Below are 26,331 nucleotides of genomic sequence, written 5' to 3' on the forward strand. Positions count from 1 at the left end.
ATGAGGGGCGACCACTAAAGAAGCTAGGAGATGGGTGAAGCACAGAAGGGGGCCATACCTTCTACAAATGACCAGTGTGGTGTGGCCAGATAACAAACACTTGCAGATGGAGAACATTATATACACTTCAAGCAGATTTATTTCAATAGGGGCATGAACAAAATCGTCTAGGGGCAGCTCAAATGCAAAAGGGAAAGGCAGAAGATGGCTGGTTGGCTTAAAGTTAAAAGAGATGGGCGCACAATTGCTTAGCTTTTGTGATGGTGAATACCCCACTTGGAGGAAAAAGAAAAATACCAGTAAAATAGTCGAGAATTCAAGAACTGCTTGCTAAAATACAAATAGACTATGCTAGACCACAGGTAGTCTCAGCTTAATCCCACCTACTATGCAAAATGGTATTAAATATTGTTTGCTAGTACTAGATCCACTGACAAAATGGACTGAGACAGCACCAGTACAGAAAGCTACAGCAAAGCCTACCACAGTGCAGGTATTTAACACTGTATTTTCCAGATGGGATTAAACTAATAAATTGCTTTGGATCAAGGAACATATTTTTCAGGGGAAATCCTGAAGGAATTATGTGGAGGCCTGGGAATAAAACAAAGGTTCCAGATTTGCTGGGAACTCCCAGTTCAAGGTGAGCTGAATGAACCAATGGGTCTATAAAAATAGCGTTAGGCAAAATGGAGACAAAATACAGAAAAGTTTGGGATACTGCATCACCTTGGTATTTTAATGGCCTGTGGGCCATAACAACTTCTCACAAGTTCACGCGATTTAGAAGTATGCTTGGGAGAAAAAAATAAAATAAATTTGAATGGCAGCCTAGTGTTTTAAGTGAGGAACGGATACAGACCCTAAGCAAACATTGGAAAGAGGTTAATGTTGTTATAGCAACTCAACTGGGAAGAAACACTCAACGCATGGATAAACAAACAGGGACAAACCACTACTCTGCAGAATGGCAAGTAGGATGGAAAAGAATGTTCCATATTTATAGAACATTATATTATACAACGTAAACAGTAAACGGGATGGACCAGCTTCAATTATAAATAAAGCAGGACCTTAAGCATATGATGTAAAACTCCAGAACAGAAAAATACCTATACAGTTCCAGTTTTAATGTAATTATGGAAAGGTGAATGAGTTAATGAAAAGGAATGATGTTATACTATAAATGCTGCTATTAAAACTTAACAGTAAGGTGTATGTGATGTCTCACCAAAGTCATTACCAGTGGAAAAAGAAGCATAAATTAATTGTTAGGCTATGTCTGAGTGTAGTTTATGTTTTTATTTTATTATTTATTTTATTTGATTAAAAAATGTGAATATTTATGTTACATGGGAACAGCAAGAACACTGCTTTTTGTTGATAATAGGTCATAACTCTAGTGGCAATGGAAACTTTTCTTTTTTCCTTTTTCTTTCTTCTTTTTTCCATTTTCTTTTTCTTTTTTCTTCTTTTAATCAGAGACCATAAGACCTTTGGATACACATCTCCACTACTTTAAAATTATGGGAGTTAAGTGTGAAGGCTAAACAGCATTGCTTCACAGCAATCTGTGCTCTGTGAAGTCAAAAATAATCTTATGATGTTAACAGATGTCTCTGATTTTAAGAGATCGTATTATGGGCGGATGAAGCAAGATACAAATTTAACTTGGAAATTTTGTTTCAACTTACTTGGCTGGAAGTCAAAATAACCTGCTGTAATTGTGTTGGAACCTGAACAACCACACCAAATGAAATATGAGTGGAAAGCACCAGAGACGGTTGAACCAACTATGAAAGTCAGAAGCAAAACAGAAACTGGAACAAAGAAACAAACAAACAAACAAGTCAAAAGTATCATTCATAGAGTTTTGTTGTTCATGAAGCTTTAATTTTTAAACCAAAGATTCTACTTGAAAGAAAATTCACAGTTTTGGGAATACACAATTGTTCAGTTGCAGAAAATTAATAGAGTGCATCTTACTGTGAACAAAGAATTTGCTTTGACTTTTCCATGGCAAAATAGGTATACTCCATTTATTAAAGGCACATTCGTAGCACTGACCGAGAAACTGATCCCATATACTTGAGTGCAACATTCCAAGAGGGTTGACAGATACCATTTTAGAGGGAGTAGAAGCTGAGACTCGAATTTTAGTCTCCTTTGATGTAGAAACTTTGACTAGTATGTTATCAGAATTGGGGTATATTATATGCAACATTCAAAAAACATGAAGTCATATATATATAATCTTTGAAAGTTATCTACCTAAGAGTTACTAGTGTCATATGGAAATCTAAATGCGGATAGCATTAGCAAAAATATTAGCTTTATAGAAGGAAAAGTACTGGAATTTGAAAGTGAAAGTGGCATTAGCATTGTTTTCAGCTTATACTTGGACTCAACCACCAGTTACAGAAACTACTAATAGCACAGTAGATTCTGTGAGTAGTAATCACCAACACAAGTTATGGGAAAAACAGTTTGTAGGATGGCCTAAGTTTCAACCACTGAAATGGGATTGAACTGCAATTTTAGAAGCAAAGATGAAGAGACTATACAGGAGACACAGAGATGATTGTAAGGCAGTATAGCTATTGCCTGAAATGATACTTCAGTCAGTTCATTAGAAGCTAAGTAGCATTAGTGAGAGCGTATTAACAAATTTGGAAAGGTACTGTAAGAAATGGGGTTGTAGACATTAAGGCCTATCCTACTGGAATGCGGTCTGAAGGCAGCCCAACTCCCCCCAAATAAAAACAGAATATTACTCCTGCAATAGCAATCACTACTTGTATGTGGAACCAATTAGCAATAATTCTAGGATCTATGATAACGGATATATATGGATACCTGCTGTTTTTGTTTGCTTGTTTGTTTTTCTGCATTTTAATAGAAATAACCAGAAAACTGAGCTCCATGTAGAAAAATAAGTGTGCAACATTTCTCATCTATCTAATTTAAGCATTTGTAATGCTTACCTGTATCACACACCAACCAGGGTTCAGCCAGAATTGTAACACACAGAACACTACCAACTTGGGATTAACTTGAAAACATTATAACAAAAACATCAGAGAATAACAGCAAATAGTGCAGGAAGTTAAAAAAAAAAAAAAAAAAAAGACACAATAATGAATAGGCACCAGGCAGGAAAAGGTCATGTTATTTTAGAGAATCAACAGCCACCAAGATCAAAAAAGGACACAGAAACCCTGACCGTGCCACGACATTTTTAGAAGATAGTCAAGTAGAGGTACAAGAATCAGGTGTTATTTTAAGTGTTAATCATTATCTTGTTTAACTGATTTTCTTTTTGTTACAGGCATTGAGAACTGAGTTCCCATCCCATTGTTGACAGGAACATTAACCAAAGGGACAGAGACTTGAGATACAGCTTCACAAGGGAGATACACAAAAACATTCGCAAGTAACAAAATCAGGAAAATAAGACAGAATAAATTCTAATCCTAAAAATAACTTAAACTATATTGGTAGTAGACGAGATCCTCTGCTTGTTTGGAGGGGCAAAGGAGTAAGGAATATAAAGACATCAGAGATCAGCAAGGAAGAAAGGGTAGAAAAGAGTTATCCACTTCAGTTCTGTCCTTACTGAAGAGCTCTCAGGTCTGCTAACTTCAACATCAGTGTTTCAGGCCTTCGAGAAGCACAGCATTCAATACAGCATACACACATTCAGTTGCAACAAGGCATATAGGCATATCCCTGGATGTACAGGGAGAATATCAAGATTTGAACTGCACACCGGTAGGGGAAAAAAAATCTTAACTTTAATTTTTATAGTTTATTGCCTTATCAAATGAGGCCACCAAGTGGCAATGTAAATATTAAAGACACGAAGGAAAAGTGCAATACCTTATAATAACTTTAGAATGTGCACAAAGAATAATCACGAGAAGCGAACACTGATTAAACTTTATTTTATGTGCCCTGACATAAAGTAGTGATCACATTTACAATCTGTAAGCGTAGCTTTCAAAAGCTGTCTTCCAGTATTTAAGCCGTGATGCCTTCAAATACCGCAGTCCTATTCATTTCAGGCAAGCAACCTAAAACTAAATTGCGGCAAGTTTTAAAACTCATAGATTTAAATTTACATCCTTCCGGTCCTGAGTCAGAAACACACTTCATATTTCAGTGTCTGATGTGATTGTTTTTTCTTGGCCAATTCTACTGATTGTGTTGTTTGGTAGAATTCAGGTCTTGTTTTTATTCTCCTTCTGTCCATGACTGTCACACAAGTATGCTCTATAGAGGCATATAGTATTCCAGTTTCCTCAATTCCTTCTACCCATTCCACAGAAGTCAGTATCAGTAGGATGCCAGAAAAAGAAGGCAGGTGGAAGTCCATCTTCTGACACCTTCAAGCCTTTCTTTTAAAGGATCCTGTACAAACTTCTTGCAAGACATAAGAATAAGCAATAACGATGAAGAATAAGATCAATCTACAAATAATCTGACAAATCTACTGATTCTGAGAATTCATGTAGGAAATAGTGATTCGCAAAAGTGTGACTAGAATTACAGATGGTACCTAGCAGGTTTCAGTACAATAGTAAAATATATACTGCATTACAAGCAGTTTGTTTTCCTTCTTTTAGCTGAAAAAGTCTGATTTGGTATCTTGTTATCAAGTTCATTTTCTCCTACGGCAAATAACAGCAGTGACAACTTGTAGATTAACCCCAGTAGGCAGACAAATCCTGCTTGTGCACTACCCTTTGCAGTGGAATGGGGGAAGAGAATTGGACAGGCAAAAAAAAAAAAAAAAGAGTTGAGGCAAAGACAGTTTAATAAGTGAAGCAAGGCAGTGCATGCAAGCAAAGCAAAATAAGGCATTTATTCACCACTTCCCATCAGCAGGCAGACGCTCAGCCATTTCCAGGAAAGCCGGGCTTCATCACCTAACGGCTACTTGGGAGACATACGCCATAACCACAAATGACTCCCCTTCAACCTCTCCCCGAGATTTTATTGCTGAGCACGACGTCACGTAGTGTGCTACATCCCTTTGGCCAATTCGGGTCATCTGTGGAGCCGTGTCCCCTCCCACCTCTTTGCCCACCCACAGCCTACTTGCTGGGGGGCAGCGTGAGAAACCGGGGAAGGCCTTGATGCTGAGTAAACACAGTCAGCGATAGCTAAAACATTGATATGTTACCGACACTGTTTTGGTCACAAATCCAAAACACAGCTTACAGGCTGCTATGAAGAAAATTAACTCCATCCCAGCCAAGCCCAGTAAACAGCTCTATAACACGTTTGTTCAAGCAGAACTGAACTTTGTAAATATTTAATTTGTCCAGAACTGAAGTTCTAAATTTGCAAAGCGTGCTAAAGACACAGCCTCGCTGAGAATGAAATAAAGTCTGACTTATCTTTCAGTGTGTTTACACTGTCAGAAAAGAATTACAGTGAATTAATTGTGTCAAGTTTGAGTGGAGAACACATCAGCGTCTTTTTGATCAAAATATCCTTAATAGAACTTTTGCCATTTCAGTTATGCAAACGATCTACTTATAAGGCATCTTTTTGTTTACTGAAACCCAGTAAATCTGGAGAAACACTTCTGAACCTTTTTAAGATGTAATAATTTTCATAAAGACGTTCGTAAATCTAAATGGATGTTAACTAATTTACATGCCTCACTGTTGCTATATCAGAGCTGCTCTATTGAAATAATGACACTTCAGTAACACAGCTTGTGAATAATTAGTAATAAGTAATGCATTCCAGCATCACATGTTTAAAATGAAAAAAGGTGTTAGTTCCCAATGCTTTTGTTTGTCTTGTTTTCAATATACTTTTTAGAATCACTCTGTACTCATGCCCATGCTTTATGGAGACTGACTTCTAGGAGAAGCCATATACGCTGGGCTCACACACAACTGTTGTTATGTTACTAATGTTTGAAGGCTAACAACAACATTAGAGGCAACCACTTGAATTCTGTACATCACTTCACACAGATATCGTGTTGTCATTAATATGGTGCATTCATGTTATGCATTTTGTATTCAGAAAATTTAGAGCTGGAAGTACTCTTTATTAAAAAAAAATAGGAATAGCTCTATGACAATTATCAGATGTGAAACAAAATGGTTTCAGCTAGAAGTGACTGATGGAGATAATTTTTCCTGCTCAGAGCAGTGTGAACTTTGAAATAAGACAGGGGCATTCAAATTCATCGTCTGGATGAGTTTTGAGTATCTTCAGGCCAAAATTCTACCACCTCTTTGATCAATCTGTTCCAATGTTTGAATGTCTTAGCTGTCAATATTTTTTCCTAGTATGGAAAATAATATAAGCAGCTGCCTTGCTGCAGCTTACGACAACTGCCCCTTGACCATTTGCTATGCACACCTCAGAAGCCCCTAACTGTTCCCTCTATCCTCCCATTAAGTAGCTGAAGACAGTAAGGTTTTCCCTTAGCCTATTTTCTTAAGAAAAAAATAAAAAAAGCTCTCACACTCTCTTCATACAGCATGTGCTTCAGCAGCTTAATCATCTTGGTGGCCCCAATTATATCAATGTCCTCCCTACACAGAGGAACCCAACTAGACTCTATTTTGGAGGCAGTCCGCTATATACCTCCCTTGGGTAACCCACTCACCCACTCTAGGTGTCCTGCTTGGGCAGGGGGGTTGGACCAAACCTCCACAGCTCCCTTCCAACCTTATCCCCTCTGTGATAGGGAACAGAGGGGACTAATTGCTATACATCTGTTACTACCAGCCCACTATGTTTAACCTTCTTCACCAAACACACTTGCTGACTTACATTCAGCTCGCTCACTAGGATCCCAGGGTTCTTTCCTGCAGAGCTGCAGCACAGCTCCTAGCCAGCACCCAGCCAGTAACCATGCACTGTGCTATTTCACCCCGCACTAACGACCACAGCCTGTGATTATGAGGCTTCACTTAGTTTGCCTCAATCTGGCAGATTGCAGCAGACACCCACCTTCACATCACCGTTGGTATCTCCTCTGATGTTTACTCATAAGCTGTCAACCAACTTTTCCCCCTTACCACAGCTAAGTTCCATGCAACCTAATTGCTGTAACTGCAAAGATCTTAGCACCTATTCAGCCTTCCTTATTTAAAGCGTGTACCTAACCATTCCAATCCTCCAGCCATGCAAACCATTTCATCCTGTTTCTGCGATACGGCTGTACAATCCTGCCAACTCCTAATCACTCCTGTCCCTATTCCATGTTGTATGCATTTGTGTACAAGCACTTGAGATGGAACCCCACAAACATGTTTCAAGGGACATGGGAGAGCATCCCTCATCATGCTTGACACTTTCTGCCAGCCTCATTTCTCACTTCTCCTCTATGAAAAGAGGCCAGCAGCTGCCTTATGTTGGAAAGAGACAATTCCAGATATGTTCAGAAGGGACCTACTGCTGACCAAAGCTAAGCCACTGAGCAATGCTGGTTGCTCGTCTGTGATAACATATTTAAGGATTTTTTTTTTTTTTTAATAAGTGCATAGCAGCTGTGAGGGGAGTGAGAAAAAAAATGTAAAACAATTCTGCAGACACCAAGGTACATGAAGGAGAGGGAGGAAATTCTCCTGCAGCTCATGGAGAGGACCATGGTAAAGCAGAGTGTTCCCCTGCACCCCACGATGAATCATATTGGAGCACATATCCACACCACAACCTGTGGAAGACCCAATGGTAGAACAGGTGGGTATGGCCTGAAGGAAGCTGCAAGCTCATGGAGAGCCCGGGCAGGAGCTCCTAGCAGGAACTGTAGCCTGTGGAGGGAAGCCCATGGTAGATCAGTTCTAGAAGAATTGCAGCTTGTGAGAAGGACCCATGTTGGTTGTTTGTGAAGGACTGGATCCCATGGGAGGGACTCCATGCTGGAGCACAGGAAGAACATGAGGAGGAAGGAGTGGCAGACAGAACGCATTCTAAACTGACTGCAACCCCCATTCCTCAGCGCTGCTTGGTAGGAGGAAGTAGAAGAATTGTGAATGAAGTTGAGCCTGAAAAGAAGGGGGACGGAGGAAGGTGTTTTTAGTTCTCACTATCCTATTCTTATTGATTGGTGATAAATTAATCTTCACAAAGCCAAGACTGTTTTGCTCTTGACAGTAATTGGTGAGCTATCTCCCTGTCCGTATCTCAATCCACTTTTCTTGAGAAAGTTTATTTACTTGAGGCAATTTACTTGAGTTTATTTACTTCCCAATATTGAAACCTAAATCTTGATCCAACAAACAGACATGATTTCATCTTATCTCTCTTTCAAGTTAAAATAAAAAGTCGCAGTTTCTGGAAAGAAGGAAGAATGAAGAAGATACTGTTGTTTTTGATGTATGTAGAGAAGCTCTCTTGTTCCTGTTTTGTAAACTACTTCTAAATATCCAGTATGTTTATCATAAGGCCAAAAATAACTGGCCTTGCAGCTGAAGTCCCTCATCTGCAGTGATGAAATCTTCAGTTCTAGCTTCAGCATGAACTTAATCAAAAGATTTCTCAAGCTGAGTGAATCTTTTAATAGAAGCTACAAAGGCAATGGGTCTCAAAGACTGAGAAGCAGAAAGAAACCTGAAGGCAGGCGCTTCATTTCTGAGAGCCAACAAGTAATGCATTCATCATTTTCCTTTGATTGTCTGAAAGGGAATGAGTAAAGAACAATAAATTGTTTCAATCTTGTTCTAGTAGACCCATTTCATCTAAAATGTTGCTTCTCTTGCTCTCAGAGTAGCCAGGTATATCCTTGTTCAGATTCCCCTGTGCCCCCACTTCTTTTATGTTGTTTCTGCAGATGTGAGGAAGAGAGGCATGAAGCACAGTTATGAAAAACCTCATAGTGTATTTAAATTATAATATTTGTGACAAGAACAATCCAAGCAAAGCAGCAGCTTTACCTTGGGGAAAGCAGAACAATTTGCCTACTATTTGTAATAAAGTTGAATGCAAATAAAGATTAGTTCAAACTAATTTAGCATATCAAATAACACACGAGGATTGCTTGTTGATTCCACTGGAAATCTTGATAAATGATAACAACTCATTTCTGAAGATCTTCTGACGAAAAAGAAAAAAAAACGTTTTTGTGTTACTAAACATAACACGATCATCTACATGAAAAAACTTTACTTCTTAAAGTTCTTACCTCAACACAATTCTTCTTTGAGTAACTTAATCAGCAGCCAATAACTGAACGGTTTCTATTCGATAACATCGCTAAGAAATAGCTTTATATCTACAAGTGATATTCTCTGAGGAAACCACAGTCCAGTGTGGACTAACATCACAGTAAGTAGATTTTATATATATATATATGTATATATATATATATCATGAATAGGAATGGATAGCTTACACCTGAACAGACACATTTAGGAGTGTGGTGTGCATAACTGAGTAGAGTGAGAAGTGCTGCAACTTACATTACCATTCAACTTCACTGTGCATAAAGATTTTTCTTTCCCTGAAATGAAAGGCTGTTTTCCCCCAGGAAGGAAGGAAAACATTACCATAGACAACCTGGCATTTCCCTAACTACCCAGCCAAGTCCCCTCCTTCGCACCCCACATGGCACAATTCTTACCGGTAGCTTTCCCTTCAGAAGAGCTGTGCTACCCGGGTCAGTGACCGAAGCCTCATTCCTCTCTCCCTCCCTCACGCCGCCCAACACAAAGCCCTATGCCCAGAGCCCTCCTAAGGCTGGCCAGGACCAACACCTTTGCTTCGGGCAGAGACGAGCAGCCGCACTTTGCTTGCGGAGCGCATCACCATCTCACTCGCTGTGTCCTTTGACGGCTAGCCGTGCCACAGAGCGGTACCTGACAGCCCGGAGCCCACCCCACCCCACGCAGCGCCTCGCTGGGAAGAGCCAACAAGCGAGGGAACCCCCAGTCAGCGCTGAGCCCCAGCCAGGTGCCGGGCGGGCGGACACAAAGGCGAAGGGACGCGGCGGGGAGCAGCTCCCCTCCGGGCAGAGGAGGAGACGGGGAGCGGGCGGCCCCGCCTCGCCCTCAGGCGCGGCCCCTGAGGAGCCCCGGCCCGGCGGCCCCGCCATTGGCTGGCGGCGGCGGCGCTCTGCGGCTGCTGCGCCTCCCGCCCGCCCGCCCGCCGTGGCTGCCCGGCTGCCGGCCGCGGGGGGGGCCGAGCCGACCCCGGCCCCGACCCCGACCCCGGCCCCGGCCCCGGCCCCGCTGCGGGGACCCCGCCGCCGCCTCCTCCTCCTCGCCGCCCGGCCCGCCGCCTGCCTCGGGGCGCTGCTGCGGCGCGGAGACGGCGGCGCGGGGGTCTCCTCCTCCTCCTGCTCTTCCTCCTCCTCCTCCTCCGGCAGTGGCGGCGGTGCCGGCATCCCCCGTGCCGCCAGGCCGGGAACAAAGGCTCGGCGGCGGCCGCCCGAAATGGCGTCCCTCGGCTTAGGGGGGCTGAGCGCCGCCGCCCGCAGGAAGAGCGTCCCGTCCCGCAACGCCGCGGTGGAGCGGCGGAACTTGATCACGGTGTGCAGGTGAGACCCCGGCCCCTGCCCCTGCCTCCACCGGCACGGAGGTGCCCGGCGAGCCCCGGCCGAGCGGGGCGGCCCCGCAGCCTCCGCCCTGACTCAGCGCCTCGGCGAGGAGGGGCACGGACAGCGCCGGGGCTGGGTTGGGTGCCAGCCGCCGGGCCTCGACCGCGGTGGGGGGGGGGGGAAGGATACGGGCAGGGCCCCAAAAGGCCGAGCTGAGAGTGGTGCCGCTGTTAAAGAATAAAAATAAAAGGGTTTGGAGCCGCGCTGAGGGCGTGCGGGGCCGGAGGGGGAGCCCCGGGCTGCTCGGGGGAGCGGCCAGGTGTGCGCCCCCGCCGCCGCGCTGCCGGGGGAGGCGGCGCCGAGGGGATGTTTTCATCCCCAAAATCTGGATCAGGAGATCCGCAGTACGGAGCCAGGCAGGCTGCGTTAAAAAACAAACGCTTAGCCTCTCGGTGCTGGGGCTGCACGAGCTCAGGGATGCTTCCCGAGGTTTCCCGTGTACGGGTTTTCTGTTCTCTCCTGGCCGGGTTGCGTGCGGCGTTACCAAGCCGGCCCCTGGCACCACTGCAAACTTTTAGACACACGGGTGTGCTGACAGCGGGGAGGCCATCAGTGCGTTTCTTTCAACTGCTACATTCTCCAGGTGTCAAAAAATTTGAGCATTTTCTGGAGGAAGTCTCCAATAGTCTTACGTGAGATGTGATGTAATTTTAATTCTTGCAAATTTTAAGTGTATCACAACAACTAGGAGGTAATTTTCTGTCCTCACTGCTTAATGCTACAGCAGTACTTTTAAAAAAGGCTTGGGACACCCCCTCCCCTTTTTTTGTTCTTTTATTGTACACCGTTTAATGGATTTTACAAAGGGTACCTGTATCATCCAGCTACCCAAAGGAATCTGTGCAGTATTCCTCCAAATCCTAGTATCTGGCTTTCAGAGCAGCATCTATTTTATATATATATATATATATATATAATACATATATATCAAGCTTGTTGAAGCAGATTAAATAGAAGAAATAAAAGTTTTCAGTTTTCTCAACGGCAACTCTGCTGTTACTGCAGATATACTGACATTGCCAATCCCCAGGCTTGGGAAAAGAGCAGTTTTATCAAGTAATAGCACAATTGTGCAGCATATAATCAATTCTTTTTAAAAGAGTGTCTTGTATTCTGCAGAGCTTGCTGCTTTATTCTGCCACATCAATTGAGAAAAATTATTTTGCGTTCTGTGCTGTTACATTTCTTGAGCTTATTTCATGTATGTGTCATGGTGTTGTAACATAGTTTCTGAGAATCTTGGAAATCTGAGGGCTTTCACACAAATATATATGAAGCAATGAATTACAGCAGAAAGCACTCAAAATAGGCGTATTTAATTATTTTCTGTAAAACAATTTAATTTTGCTATATCTTCACAAAACCTAAGATTCCTAGCTTGTCAAGGCAACTTAAATTTTGAAAGAGTGATGAGAAAAAAAGGAGCTTTTTTTTTTTATGGATTGCATACATTTTTACATTTTTATTCTTGTGCCAGTTTGGGTGAAAGTGTTTCAAATATTTGTTGCATTGATGCCATTATTGAAAAGTGTTATTTGTTAGGAGTAGCCAAAGTAGTAGCAAAACTGCAAAAATAATTGTCACAAGTTTTTGACCGGAAAGGACTATGAGAAAATCCTGGTAAAAATAGCTCCAATGAATTGATTCAATTATATTTGGATGATATTGCTTGGTACCCTGTGAAAGTGAGAGATTACAAGGAGGATATTCTTTTGAAGTACCGTCAGCTAACAGTCCCTAATAATTTAATGAACTATTTTGTCAAAGCTTCAGTTTATCAGGTTTTTGTTTGATAGTTAGACCAGGCTTTAGGTTTTTAGTACTTTCTTACAGTGATGATATCTAACTCTTCATGCAGATGTGGGTAGGTTCTGAAATTTACAGTTTTGGAAGGAAGAGATGGTTTCTACTAAAATGTTGGGTGCCAGTGTAGCCACAGGAAGCAGTGATGGCTTCCCTAAACTAATTGTATGAGAAAATAGGTGGTTGTGGTTGTGTAACCGCACAGTGGTGATTTAAATTGCAATAATTTTAGCCTGGTTTTTTTTGTTTGTTTGTTTAAATAAGCATTATGTGTTCTAATCTCTGTTTCTCTCCCTACCTTTCTTCTCCAGACTTTGATGCCTTCCATTTTCCATTAAGTTGGGGAGCTTTCCAATAAGCAGGGATTCTGAGGTTGATCTTTCTTTTGTTTTAATCTAGTCCTCTCTAAAATCAAAGATCCATGTGAATACAGGGCCACCAGAAAAGCAGAGAGAGGCCTTGGAAGTGAGGGTCTTAGCTATTGCAGAATGCTAATACAGCATGGAACAACTGGCAGGAAATGTGATTATTTTAAAATAGTGATTTCACTGATATGCATCGAAGCTGTTGCATCTCAGTGACACTGAACTGAACTGTCCGGTTTCATGTACAAGCCATGTTGTATGCGGTGTTCATTTATCATCCTGGGGATTATTCTACTTTAATAGTTTGTTCTTTACAGTGACATGTTTTACTTTGATTCCCAAATTACAAACTAAATACATTTGAAAAGATCCCTAAATTCATCTGAAAACTGAGAGGATCAGAATCTGACAGTGAAAAGTGACAAATTCATATAGCAGGGAAATTTTCCGCCTACTTCCTTTTCTGATTAGAAGCTTGTTGCTGCTTTGTAAGTCTTCAAAAGTGCAGTACAAGTTTGGAAAAAACACCTCTGACCTGGGATATATCCAGAAAAGGTTTGGGTTTGATTTGGAGTTATCCAAGGGATTTGGGAGACCTTCTGGTGCATCTTGAAAAATGGTGGAGGAACCTGCCCAAAAAGGATTTATAGAAACCTTTCTTACTCAAGGATGTTTCTCTCCTACCTAAGAGTTCAGGAGCTCTTGTTAAGGTTGGAGAACTCTGCTGTTTCTGCGTCTGTGGTTCGGCTCAAGCAGGATTATGTTTGAGACAGAGACAAATATCTAAGGATCAGAAAACATCGGGGATCACACGTTGTCTAGGAACACTGGTATTGGTGTCCCTCCAATGGCAGTTACTGGGTGGGGGATGAATAAAACACAGCTAAACAAAAACAAAAAGCCCAAACCCTGTTGTTGCAGTGGAGCAATAGGTTTGGGGAATAAATCGCTCCTCTGATGCCACAGCCCATAAAGAGTTCATTTTAGGGCATTGCAAGTTAGTTTTCATGTCACTTTATTTTTTTTCATGCCGTTTTGGTACAATTTCTCCGTTAGCCTCTGCGATGTACGTAGCCTGTCGCTCCAGAGCGACAGGTAGACTGTTGTAGAAGCCCAGTGGAGAGAATATGTGGTTGGGATCCACAAAGGGAAACAAGAAAGCTGCTTGTCATGAGCCTCTGACTGCCTGCTCGGACATTGTTTCCTAATAGCTCCTGTGTACTTCAGGCTTGACCTTTTCTTTTTTGACATTCAGTCCCCGGTGGTTCAGCGTAACTGAGGAAAAGAGTGCGCTTTCTTATTTGGGGGCGGGTGTTGAACACTGGAAATAACGAGGCATCTTTCATGAACGAGTAAAATTACTTACCCCAAAGACATTTCCAGTCGATCAGATTTTGCGTGGTAGCGCTGTTACCTTCCTGCTCTGTGGAAATTGGGCATCCGCACTCGGGCTCCCTGTCAGTTCTCCAAATAGCAAACTCCAGCCCAACTCGCCGTAGCTATACAGGGCTGTTTGAATTTGTGGTGAAAGCGTGGAGCAGAAAGATGGAAAATAATACTCCTACAGCGAGCATGGTGGCAGTAATAGGAGCACTTGAAAAGATGGCCATTAATGCTGATGAGCAGTTAGACTCTCTTTTCTAATCAGACCCTAGCTGTGGTGCAGCTTTGAGGAAGCAGTCATTACCGCCATTAGAGTAATCAATAGCAGCGGTACTGACTAGATATAAATTTACTGGTGGGCACGCTTGTCTCTCACTTACTTAAAATTGGTTAAAAACGTGGAGGAGTTCAAAACTGAGTCATAACTTGGCACTGCAAAAGCAGCTTCCTCCCCCAGGCTTCCCCCTCCTTACCCTGCCCGGCCCAAAGCACTAAAACCACAGGAGAAACCTGCAGGAAGGGTCGCGTGGGGAGTCTTTGCTCAGAAGTTTACTTAGGATAACATCATTGAATTGAAACTCCTGAGATATATATGTCAATTCAGTTTGAGCGTAATCGAGGACGGTTTCATTTAGTAAATAGGCGTCAGGAGGCCGCGCTGTCTCCGCTAGGGATGCGGCGAAGTTGCTTTGACAGCAGAGAGCGTTTGGAAACCGTACGGCTGGCTGAGGAAGTCTCTCTCCTGGCCTGTACAGCATGCTGCTTCTGCAGCTGTGCCGTGGTTGGTGGTGAGATGCTGTGAGCCGTGTTTGTTATGGATGTGTCTGTATTTAAGAGGCACTGCACCGCTCCCAGGTACGAAGAACCGGCGATCGGCTGGCAGTGGGCCCGGCGGGCAGGGAAGTGGCACAGCTGGGAGCTGTGCGCTCGGCGCAGGGCATGGGGTGAGAGCTTCCTGAGGTGCCTCTGTCTAAGTTCAGGTGTGCTGAAACCATGGCATCAGGCTCTAGGAGGGATCCTTTAATACAGACACAGCTTGTTGCAAAAACAAAACAAAACAAAAACCATGATAAATACCTCCACAAAGCATTACTTTTGGAGTTGAGGACATACCAAACTTGCCTGAAAGCTGAAGAGCAAAGAGCAGAAAGTGAAACCTGATTATGATAAAATGGGGAAGGCAAGAGAAATGCACATTTTTGCCGTGTTTCTTGGGGTCTAAATTATCCTCTTCTGAATAACAATAAAGATGTGTACGTGCAGGTGCAACTAAACACAACTAACACAGACTAAATGACTGGTTGCGTCTTGTCTGCTTTTGCGAGTGGCTTGATGCAGCCTTTCCAAATTCAAGTATTGGATCATTTAAACTGATAGCTTTGCTGGCTTAACAAAGTAATGTGATGCTGAATAGGGATTACCCCATTCTCAGGGAAATCAGCCTGTCCAAGTTAATGCGCAGAGATAACAGCGCATGAAAATTCATTGTTTTATAATATGTTTGGATTATTCTTGCATTAGGATAAAATTACAGTGTTCTCAGAATAGAGTTTATACTTCTGATTCTTGGGCATAGATTTTAGGAGTGAAAGGAGTACTGAGGGAAACGTCAAGCAAAAATCATGATGTTTAGCATTATGAAGAAATTGATGTTGGAAGCCTGTGAGTGCTTCTTTTTCTCCAGCTTTATTCAAATATTTTAGAGGAGAAGAAAATAATTAGAAAATATAATTAGTTCACTTTTACACAGAAAGTCTGGTGTATGCTTCTTTCTGTTTTTAATGTTTTATGCTGAAGACCAGTGGTGGTGATTGTATTTCCAGGCAAGTTCTTGGTGTGGTTGTGTCTGCGTTGCTCTGACTGACTGAACTGGCAATCAAAGGGGGTTTTCTGGGTCTTTGTTCATTTGTTTTATACAAACTACCCTCCCAATATGGAGGACCAATATCTGTCTATATAATTTCTGATTGTCCTTTGCTTTTACTGTAGGTTTTCAGTCAAGACTCTGATTGACCGTTCCTGCTTTGAGACTATAGATGACACTTCCCCTGAGTTTAATAATTTCGCAGCCATTCTGGAACAGATTCTAAGTCATCGGCTGAAAGGTATGTTAATAAACTTAATTACTGGTGATGCTTTTTCTGGGAGAGTTTGTGTATGTGAAACTAGTTCATAGAAACTCCTTGATGCTGAATGAAAGTGTTGGCTTTCTTTTGTGTTTGCCCCTTCGCTGTTGCCTTTCTGGTGGTGTACATTACTGTGGAAAAGTCAAGGAAACAGTTTTGTCAGGCGTGTTTGTGATGTTCATGTTGGAAGCCTTCTCGGCTGGTAATTAAGCAAGTGGATGTTGCCATGGTGCTGAGCTCTGTCTGCTTTTGTGCTTTATGATAAGTCAGTGTTCTGGGACTGAAAGACGACTGTGGCGTTTTTTGCTTTAACGGAAGGTATAGAGGCCCTGTCTGTGGTGCTGCTCCCTTGTCTTTCTCCCTTCCTTGCTTTTGTTGCTTGCTTTTCCAGGTACTGTGTTTAGGTCATTTCATTTCCCCTTCCCCCTGCAGTGAAGCTGGCTTTTTTTTTGCTACTGGAATGTAATGGATCTGGATTAAATTGCTTTTGAGAAAGGTCAGTTGTTGATTCTCCTCTTGTGTCACAGTCAGATGTTCTAATTCAAGAAAACGTCTGTTTGCATTTTCTGATTGTTCTAGAGGAAGCTGCTTTGCTGAAAGGACAGAGTGTGCCTTAGCAGTAACAGTCACTAGAAAAGGACTTTGGAAGCTTCTCCTCATTTCTCGGTTCTGTGTACGGTTTCTGAAATTATTTGAGGATTATAAAGGACATCATCTAAATATAGATGTGTAATATGACAATCCACTCCTTTTCATACTTTTGCTTTTTAATATTCATAACTAAGTTTTGTGAACAATATTGTGTGTAGGCTGACATTTGAGTAGCACAATTACTACCTGCTGTCGTTCTGTCAGAGGAGGAGAAAAAAACTCACACAGTGGGGTAGGAACACAGTGTTTGTCACATGGTGACAAAGATTATCGGAGCGATTATGGGTATTTAGCAACTTGACACTGCAGAGAGATTAGACTGTTCCCCCCCCCTCCAGTGTGATGTTTGAGCAGAAATCATTATGAATTTTATTTTTGTTTTTATTTTTATTTTTCCCAGTGTTCTTTTGCTTCACAGCTTATTATTTGGGATGGGCGGTACAGAGAAGAAGCTGTGACGGGTTGGCAAATCAGTTACAGGCAAACAGAATTTGCAAGAAAAAAAATCAAATAACAAATAGAGAAAATCAAAAAAGCTAAAGTCCTCCCCTTGTAATTACCAGGGAACTTTACAGAGTTAAATAAAAATATGGAAAAAGGCAGCAACTTGTGCATTGTGTTGAAAATGGGGAATACAATAAGCTAGATCACTGCGAGTAATTATTTTATTCTTTAAAAACTTGAAAGGGAAATTGAGATAATGTACCGTGACATTTCAAAATTTAAGAGTATTTAATATTATATGACACAGGGCTTGAAAGAAATTGCATTTTATTGATGGAAGTGACTAACATGTTTTGAATGCATACTTAGCGTCAGTGGGAGCACGCTAAAAGCAGACTGGTGATTGCAGTGGGTTGTGTAAAATGTTGTAAGGCAGGCAGAACATACCTGATGTGCTTGTCTGTGGTAACATAAATGGCTCCATTGTATCACAGGATAATCTCATGGCAGTGTTGTTAAACAGATGGGCCAGATTTGAGAGTTTGAGCATATAGACATTAACTTTCGTAAAGCCACGGCAAATAACAATTCTTCATCTTTAATTTCCATCGGCGATATGGGCACCGTTTTCAAATTGAGTTTTCATAGGTAGCTGCGCTGCTGTTGCCAGCTCAGAATAGCAAAAGGGTCAGGAAACAACATTCCTGGTGGTTTGGGTGGTTTTGGTTAATAGAGAATGTTTATTTTCTCTAGAAAAGTGACCCCAAGTGAACCTAATGAGGTTCAAAAAGTTGTAAATGCAAGGTGCTGCCCCTGGGCTGTGGCAATCCCAGACATGAGCATCGTCTGGGAGAGGAACTCACTGAGAGCAGCCCTGCAGAGAAAGATTTGGGGTTCTGGTGGATGAAAAGCTCAACGTGAGCCGGCAGTGCACGCTTGCAGCCCAGAAGGCCAACTGCGTCCTGGGCTTCATCAAAAGAGGAGTGGCCAGCAGGGGAGGGAGGTGATTGTACCCCTCAGCATTTGTGAGGCCCCACTTGGAGTGCTTTGTCCAGGTCTGGGGCCCCCAGCACAAGAAAGATGTGGAGCTGTTAGAACGGCTTCAGAGGAGGGCCATGAAGTTGATCAGAGGGCTGGAGCACCTTGCCTATGAAGACAGGCTGAGAGAGCTGGGGGTGTTCAGCCTGGAGAAGAGAAGGCTCCGGATTGACCTCATTACGGCCTTTCAGTACTTAAAGGGGACTTATAAAAAAGGTGGATAGCGACTCTTTGCTCAATCAGATAATGATAGGACAGGGGGGAATGGTTTTAAACTAAAAGAGGGGAGATTTAGATTAGATATGAGGAAGAACTTCTTCACTCAGAGGGTGGTGGGGCACTGGCACAGGCTGCCCAGAGAAGCTGTGGATGCCCCATCCCTGGAGGTGTCCAAGGCCAGGCTGGATGGGGCTTTGGGCAACCTGGTGTGGTGGGAGGTGTCCCTGCCCATGGCAGGGGTTGGAACTGGGTGGTCTTTAATGTCCCTGCCAACCCAAACCATTCTGTGATTCTATTATTTCACCGTCATTTTGTGCTTAGCTAAATGTTTATATTTCTGTTAAACTAATCTTAGTGTTACCTGCCACTGTAAAAAAATCTTCTTGACCTCTTTTACACTGACTTCATGCCCCCGCCCTTTCCCTGGTATTTGCTTTTGTCCCAACCAAACAGGCAGAAAACCAGTGACTTTCCCCATGAGCACACTTCAACCAAAGTGCTCTTTTTCTTAAAAGTGGTTTAGATGTGGGCGTTTGCTTAGTAATAAAATGAGGTTAGCATAACTCTATCAGCTCACACAATGGAGGTGTGTGACTGCTGCTTGAATGCAGCTATCTGTTCATGTGCCACAGCAGACCTGGTGCATGTGACACCAAAGCAGAACCATAAAAGATAACATAGTATGCTGTGGTCAAAACGTTGGCCACCTCCGTACACCAGTGATGAAAGAAGCAGTCAGGAATAGACCACTTGTTAGAAAAAGTGGTCTGGCTCACGGCCTGTTTTCGAATTACCCCAAGGAAGATCGTGTGGGTAAGCATAAATTGTCTTTGCAGGGATTGGAAGCCGTTGAGTGCCCTCTGCTCCTGAAAGTGGAAAGAGAATTATCCCTGTACTGTGTGATGCTGTGTGCGGTACTCCCTAGGAGTGCTGGATTTAACCGTGAATGCAGAGTAGGTCCGATATCATGATGAGAAGGGTATAATGTGTGTGTCCTTCAAGCCTGCTGGCAAGATATGATACTAATGGGCAGGACAACTGAAAATCTTGAAAAGGCAGGAGAGAAGGAGTGACAGACAGAAGACAAAGCTCTCAGGTTCCTTGTTCAGCATAAGAATTTGCATGATTTCATAATGCAGCAGACTAGTGGTTTTCCGAGTAGATCCACAACATTTTAAGGTCTCTAAACCAAGTAGGAGCTATAGTTCTGAATGGGGATTTTACAAATTTGTGTACAAATGGATGTGTATTTAATAATCTTTACTGCAAGGTGCCATAATTTCATGAGCCATTTTTTTGTCCAGATAGTTTGGAATTTTTTCTTTCTTAATCTTTCAGTACTGTGGAGATTTAGCCATACCTCTTAACTGTCTTAGTGGCTTCCTGTATTCACTGCTAGCCACAATTTTTTCAAATATCTTTCTGTAAGTGTCCTTTTTATCAAGTCAGCTGAGTGCATAGTTAGTGCAGAAACGATAGGGGCATAGGAAATTGTCCAGCAACAGTACTTGGGATTTGATCACAGATATATCCTAGCTAATGTAGTACCTGAGGCCAATTCAAAGTGATGTATATGTTGTCTTTACTGTATTACAGTATTGTATATTTTCTGCCTTTTTCTGTTATTTTAAATTAATTTTAGTGGAGTTAGCAAGGAGGAACTACAAAAACTATTGTAGATTTTTATGGTCATCGTCTCTAATGTTTTTCTGAAAACTCATCTCTAACATATTTCTGAAAACTACTGTCATACTGTATGCTTATTTTGCACATACCACCATAATGACACAAAAATGTGCTGTACTTTGCTATTTTGGCACTTTCACAGCTTCACATGCCTTTTATCCTGTATCTACATGTAGAAGGTATTATAAAAATGTCAGACGTTTCTGCTAGAGTTGTCCTTAGAAGCTGCTTATCTCTGTCTGTCTTGATCTACATTATCCCTAATTTGTAGTGACTGGAGTTTGTTTTCTTTTCTTTTAGAAAACTTACTATGAGTAGTGAGCCCCTAGGGTGGTCAGTGCTGCTTGAGTGGAAAGATAAATGTAATAGTTGTCTTCCCTTCCCTATTCTACAAAATATTTGACAAAATGCATTATCAGTAGTCTGGCAACAGTGATGGTAAATGGCCATATGAGTGATGGTGCTGGTAAATAAAATGTTATCCAGTTTTAACACTATCTACTTCATAGTAAGCTGAACTATTACGTAATTTATTTCTGAAGCAGTGACAGACTTTTCTGTCACTTCTTATCCCTTCCCATATGGTTTTTATTTTACTTATTTTTTAGTTTCAGAAAAAAAAAAACTCGTTGCTAACTGCTATTTAATAGAGCCTCATTTTCTTTAAGCAATGAGTATTAATATAATTTGTATTGATCAGAATTCCCCGAAATCTAGTAAAGTTTTAAAAGCATAAGCAGGGTTTACAAATGGATAGAGCATGAGTTACGTCTGCAGAAGAGAGCTTGGGCTTGCAGGCCTAGGGCAGAGGGGAGGAAGCGTGGTTCAGCAAGGTGCAGCTGGTAATGCTGCTCATCCTGGGAGGCAGGCGTCGCTCAGTGAGAGTTAACGTCGTGGTGATGTCGTGGAGGTGAAAATGCTACCTTGTGGAGGTACTGAAGGCCCTACTGTGGTGAAATAGACAAAATGTAAGCATATAGTTGCAATGGCCCTTTTTTTGGTGTGATAACATTATGTTAATGTGTTCTAAGCAGAATAGCTTTTGTTACTAGATTTAATATTTATGTACACATAGTGTCCCTATTACTATTTTTGGCCAGAAAGAAATAGGAGGGCTCTTGTGCACTTTGTGGTTTAGCTCGTTCTTTCTCCTGTGTGGAGAAAATAATCTTAAATGAATTGTAATTGTTTTGGGGAGCTATTTTATAAACTACTGTCAATTTTCACTGATTCATTCTGGAGGCCCAAAATAAAGAGTACGTACTGTGGAAATTCCTCAGAGGAATAGCATGCCACTTTATTACTAACAAGTTGTGTTAAAACTTGCCATTTGCAGAACAGGTAAATTTTCTGCAAACTAAATAATGGTATGGAGAAGTTGGGGGAGAGCCTACCTGTACCTTAGGACATCCTGATTGTGACTGCTTTGCAACGGGGCAACTTTTTCTAAATCTGAAGTTGGACCGTGAATGAGTAAGAATCAAGCTGCTTTAATGGCTTATTTGAGAAGAATTTCTTGGGAGTGAGAAAAGATCTGCACCAGCTAGTGTTTGTTGTGGATGTTTGTATTTAGTTTCCAGACTGGAGCAAGCGATGGGTTGATATGAACAGGCGTGCAAGAGTATTTAAAAATGTGATTAAATAAATGAAAAATCATAATAGTGTTTCTATTTGCTTTGTATTTCTGTAACCTAGAATCAAATTAATTTGAACAGTGTTTGATGTTGTTAGGTCAGCATGGAAGCTATATATTCAATTTTGACTGGCTGACAAAACCAGTGATGCCTTTCCTGTTGGAAGAGCTGTGAGCCTCTGAATCTTTTAATGATCCATAAACTTCATGGTGAAGGCCACATACTCTATGTACTTTGGACCCCACAGGAAACTTGCTCCTTCCTTAAGAAGAGCTTTGGCAGAGGATGTGTTATATGCTAAAACTAGCTTTCAATTTTTTTAGGACCCTTTAAAACCTAGATCTGGTTTTAGCATTTTCATTTCTCATTCTTGAGAGCTCTCATGGCTGTGTACATTAAGTTCATTAATTAAAGATTAAATAGAATCTCATACACTGAAAGTGTTTGAAATTGTAGGAAATATGCAGGTTAGGATCTTATTTAGCAGTTTTAAAAATATACTCTAACTATTCTGTCATTCTTCTCCAATTTTTTTTGGTGTATGGAATGGTTAAGGATGTTTTTCTCAGGATGGTGTCAATTACCAGAGTGTGGGCAACACCTCACTTACAGGGAGAAAATGGTGAAATACAGAAGTCCTTGGTTCAGAAAAGGCCCGAGGACAGTTCCCCCTGAAGTCTGGAATCCATCCTACCAGCTTGTGCAGAGCTGGCCGTGAGGTTGTAGCCCGCTGTTATGGCAGAGCATAGCATAATTATGCCCAGCTTGCTTTGTCGATCAGTGTAAGCCAAATAAGTGCTGCGTGCTGGTACGTATCTCTATTATGAAGGTATTTTTGGTTTTGACTTCAGAAAACTATAGAGCAAAACTGTCTGTTTCTTGCAGAATGTATTCTGTCTGTGAAGAAGCATTGTGTGATATGCTGCCTTTAGTAGCTGGGACTGGGATTAGTGACATGAAGTCATCTTCATGCCTCAGTTGCATTTAATTTTGCTGGTATAAGCCCCAGGGCAGAAATGTTTCTGATATAGATAAAGAATATGAAAAATACCAGTAGCTTTTGGTGTTGTTAAAACACTGTTGAATTGTTGTTGCTGTCCACTACACTTGACATTTCAAGAAGGGGAAGTTCATAAGATCAGTTACCTTACAGAAATGCTTTTAGTTTAGTCCTCAGAGCTGAGAAGATCTGAAGCTACTGCTGCTACAGCACGTTGGGATTTTGTTTTTTCCTTTGGCATATTAAGTTTCTATATATTAATTTCTTCCACTCTCTCTGTCTCTCTGTCTCTCTCTCTTTTTTTTTTTCTTTTTTTTTTTTTTTAAGTTCTTTATCAAGCTTTGTATTTATCAAATAAATCCATGTGGCAAAGTAAGCAGATGGGCCACACAGTCAAGTTGCCTGCACCCTCAGGGGGGAAGCAAAAGCAAAACACTTGAATTTCTTAGAATCACAGGGGGCAGATCTTTGACACTACTCCAGCTATACTTAAAGCAAAGACAAGTCACACTAGATGGAGATATCCTTGGCATTTCTTCTGGCATTTTATTTTCAGCGTGTATGATTTACAGTATCGGTCTAATGTATTCTTTCTTGAAATCTGAGCTTTCTAACAAGCAAAAGAACTACCAGTCTTTCTGATAAACTAGTAAAGCTTCAGAAGTACAACTCAAGGCATGAAATAAAATTAGCTTAAAAATAAGATCTTATTTTATACAGAGAAAAGGTTTTGTATGTATGTAATAATGGCAGTCACCAGAGGGCAATATTCATCTTACTTTTTTTTACATATTTCTTTGCAACTGTGTGCTGTTAAGTTTGGAAAATGAGGTTTCACTGTTGCCTCTGCAATGAAATTTATTTTGTGTGCGGTAGTTTTCTAATGGTAACACATCCCAAGCTGAAAAAAAAATATAATAATGAATGGTTTTAATTAACGATCCGGAAGAGATGTTGATTTGCTGAATTCATTTTGGTTAACTTCCCAAGGAGTATTCTGTGTGTACTCTAAAAGTAAATTGTGAATGCAAAACTTTTTTGGTCATTAATCTATTTCTCCTTCTCTGAAAGCACATTATGAAAAATTTCAACTTTGCTCCTAAAATAAAGATAACAGCACAACAGCAAAGACCGGTCATTTTTTGTGTGTATCTGTGTGTATGTAAAGAACAAAATGCTCTTTACTTCTTGCATCGTATTTTTGAGTCACAACAGTGTGTGCTCTGGTGTGACTAAAGAGTCCCATGTAGTACTCTGAGAATTACTATAGCATACTAACAAGGAAAAAAAACAACAAAATACAAGCATGTACACAAAAATCCCAAACTTCTTTCACATCGTTTTCAAATTAGTGAGCTGCATAATGCAAGTTGCTTTTTCCACCTGTGCAGACGGTTTTCAGGAATTTGTGGACTTGCTGGTATAAAATACCGTCACTGCAGGCATTGTGTAGGAAGCACAGGGAGGTATTTTAATTATACTCATCTCCAATAAGCAGGGAGGGAGGTTCATAAATCTTTACATATCTTGTATTTTGATTTAAGGTCAAATCACCTGGTTCGGCTATGAAAGTCCTCGTAGTTTTTGGGACTACATTCGAGTAGCTTGCCGAAAAGTCTCTCACAATTGCATCTGCAGTATTGAGAACATGGAGAATGTCGGTTCTTCTAGAGCTAAGGTAGGGGAGAAAAAAGCCAAATTGACTTTTATATTACTCTTTCTTCTATGTAAAGGTAGCTGACACTTCTGTACCCAGAAAAAAAACATATGACTAAACTTGCCCTATTACATTTTTCATTGTTTGAAATAATTATTTTTGATATCTACCTAGTAAATATTTATTTAAAAGAAAGAAAAAAAATCTTTGATCTGAATGTGTTTCCTTTTAAATTTATGTTATACAGTAGAATAAATCTCAAATTCTGGATTCATTAAGTATGTTGTATCATAAAATTATTGCCTTCGTATTTTTTAGCTTACGCCATTTTTTGGAAAATGCGTTCTGTTGAGAGAAATTAAGTTCATGTGGGCATAAACAAAATATAGTTTAAAATTGTAGATTTTTTTTTCCTAACATAAATATCATTTTACTTTGTACGCAGTTTATGCACTAATAGAAAAAGTGGGTTCAGCTCTTGAGGGTTTTTTGTGTGACTGTGTAGGAAGACTTAAATGGGTTCAAATTTATTTGGTAATAAAGATCCAGCATTTTAAAGGATCTGTATGTAAATGACATCATAATTTCTGATTTTAGGTACCATAAAATTATTAAGGAATTAACAATGTAGTATGTTCATATACATGTGAACCAAATGTCCTCTCAGTAAATCTTAGTAGCTGAGATGGCATAGGTCAACATCTTGAATAAATGTTGTTTGTTGTTGGACAGAGATGATGGGTATTTTTAGTAGATTGAGATGCTTTTCAGTAGCTTGCATTTCTGTCTTTACCAAGCAAGGCTGAAGTACAAGTAGTATGAAAAGGATGTACAAGTTTAATGTGTTTTTTTTTTTCCTAACTTTACTGGAAGTAGTTGTTTTAACAGGTATCCAAACTGTGTTTCATGTCTGTTTTTAAAATATTTTAGTTCCAGATTTTGATTGTACTCTAGATTGTTCACAAAAACTTTGTGGTGTATAAATTTTTTTTTCAGGGGTGTGATGGTGGTTAACGCATTTCAAGTTAGAGTTAGTTACAGAACCACAACTTCCATAAATGAAAGATGATGATGCTTAGATCAAACAGCCCCATGAATCTAGTAGATCTTCAGCTACTCTGATGATCCATACTGTCGTGGAACAGCTTATTTACTATGTCTGTTGCTACTCTCTTCTTTTGTATAGACTCAGTTTTAAATTTTATACATTAAAATAATATCTATATATTTATATCTGTAATTTGTCTGAAGAATTTTTGAAATGCTAGAGCTCCTATGACAAAAAGCTATTGACTGGCTTTCCTACCTTGAATACTATGTCCTATTCCTAGCACTCAGTTCCCTGGAGTTGATTAAATTGATTAAATCAGGCAGTTTATGTCGAGATCCAGAAATTCAGATAATTTGGAAAACTTATCTCCAGACATTTTCTGGAGTGATTCACATCCTAGAATCTGATGATTATATAGCCTATATTTGAGATTTATTTTAAAAGTTTTTCTGAATTCCAAAATTTAATCCCGTAAATTACAGATATTTAAATTCAGTAGATAATAAGATGCAAAGCTACTTTCTGAAATATTCTTACACATAAATTAAACTTTTCTTGTACACTGTGGAAAACTCCATGCCAAATAATAAACAACAAAAAAGCTAATTTATGCAACGAGTGTGGAGAGCAGCGTTAAATTTTTAAAGGTGTGTGTGGGAAGAATTTTGGATGTCCATATCTGAAAAGGCTGAAGGCATGTTGAC

General features: G+C 40.8%; 2 protein-coding genes across 4 annotated transcripts in view; one reads left to right on the forward strand and one right to left on the reverse strand.

Annotated features, from left to right (window-relative positions):
• Nucleotides 1-5,023, reverse strand: part of ABCB1 (ATP binding cassette subfamily B member 1) — a 55,001-nt gene extending 49,978 nt beyond the window's left edge. The window contains exon 1 of the mRNA XM_080582454.1: nt 4,872-5,023. The gene's annotated coding sequence lies outside the window, so the exon portion shown is untranslated. The remainder of the gene's footprint in view (nt 1-4,871) is intronic.
• A 4,491-nt stretch (nt 5,024-9,514) lies between these two features.
• The window catches only part of RUNDC3B (RUN domain containing 3B), a 53,167-nt gene continuing 36,350 nt past the window's right edge, over nt 9,515-26,331 (forward strand). For 2 of the 3 annotated variants that reach the window (XR_013947493.1, XR_013947494.1), the window contains exons 1-3: nt 9,519-10,510; nt 16,111-16,226; nt 24,464-24,597. Coding sequence is in view for 1 of the 3 variants with exons in the window: in XM_080582493.1 (XP_080438619.1) it covers nt 10,407-10,510; nt 16,111-16,226; nt 24,464-24,597 (354 nt within the window). In the remaining 2 variants the exon portion in view is untranslated. Of the gene's footprint in view, nt 10,511-16,110; nt 16,227-24,463; nt 24,598-26,331 lie in introns of all 3 variants that reach the window. The other variant, XM_080582493.1, reaches the window with a different exon arrangement.

Source organism: Anser brachyrhynchus (genome assembly GCF_964034855.1).
Source record: "Anser brachyrhynchus genome assembly, chromosome: 2".
In the NCBI taxonomy this organism is placed as follows: Eukaryota; Metazoa; Chordata; class Aves; order Anseriformes; family Anatidae; genus Anser; species Anser brachyrhynchus.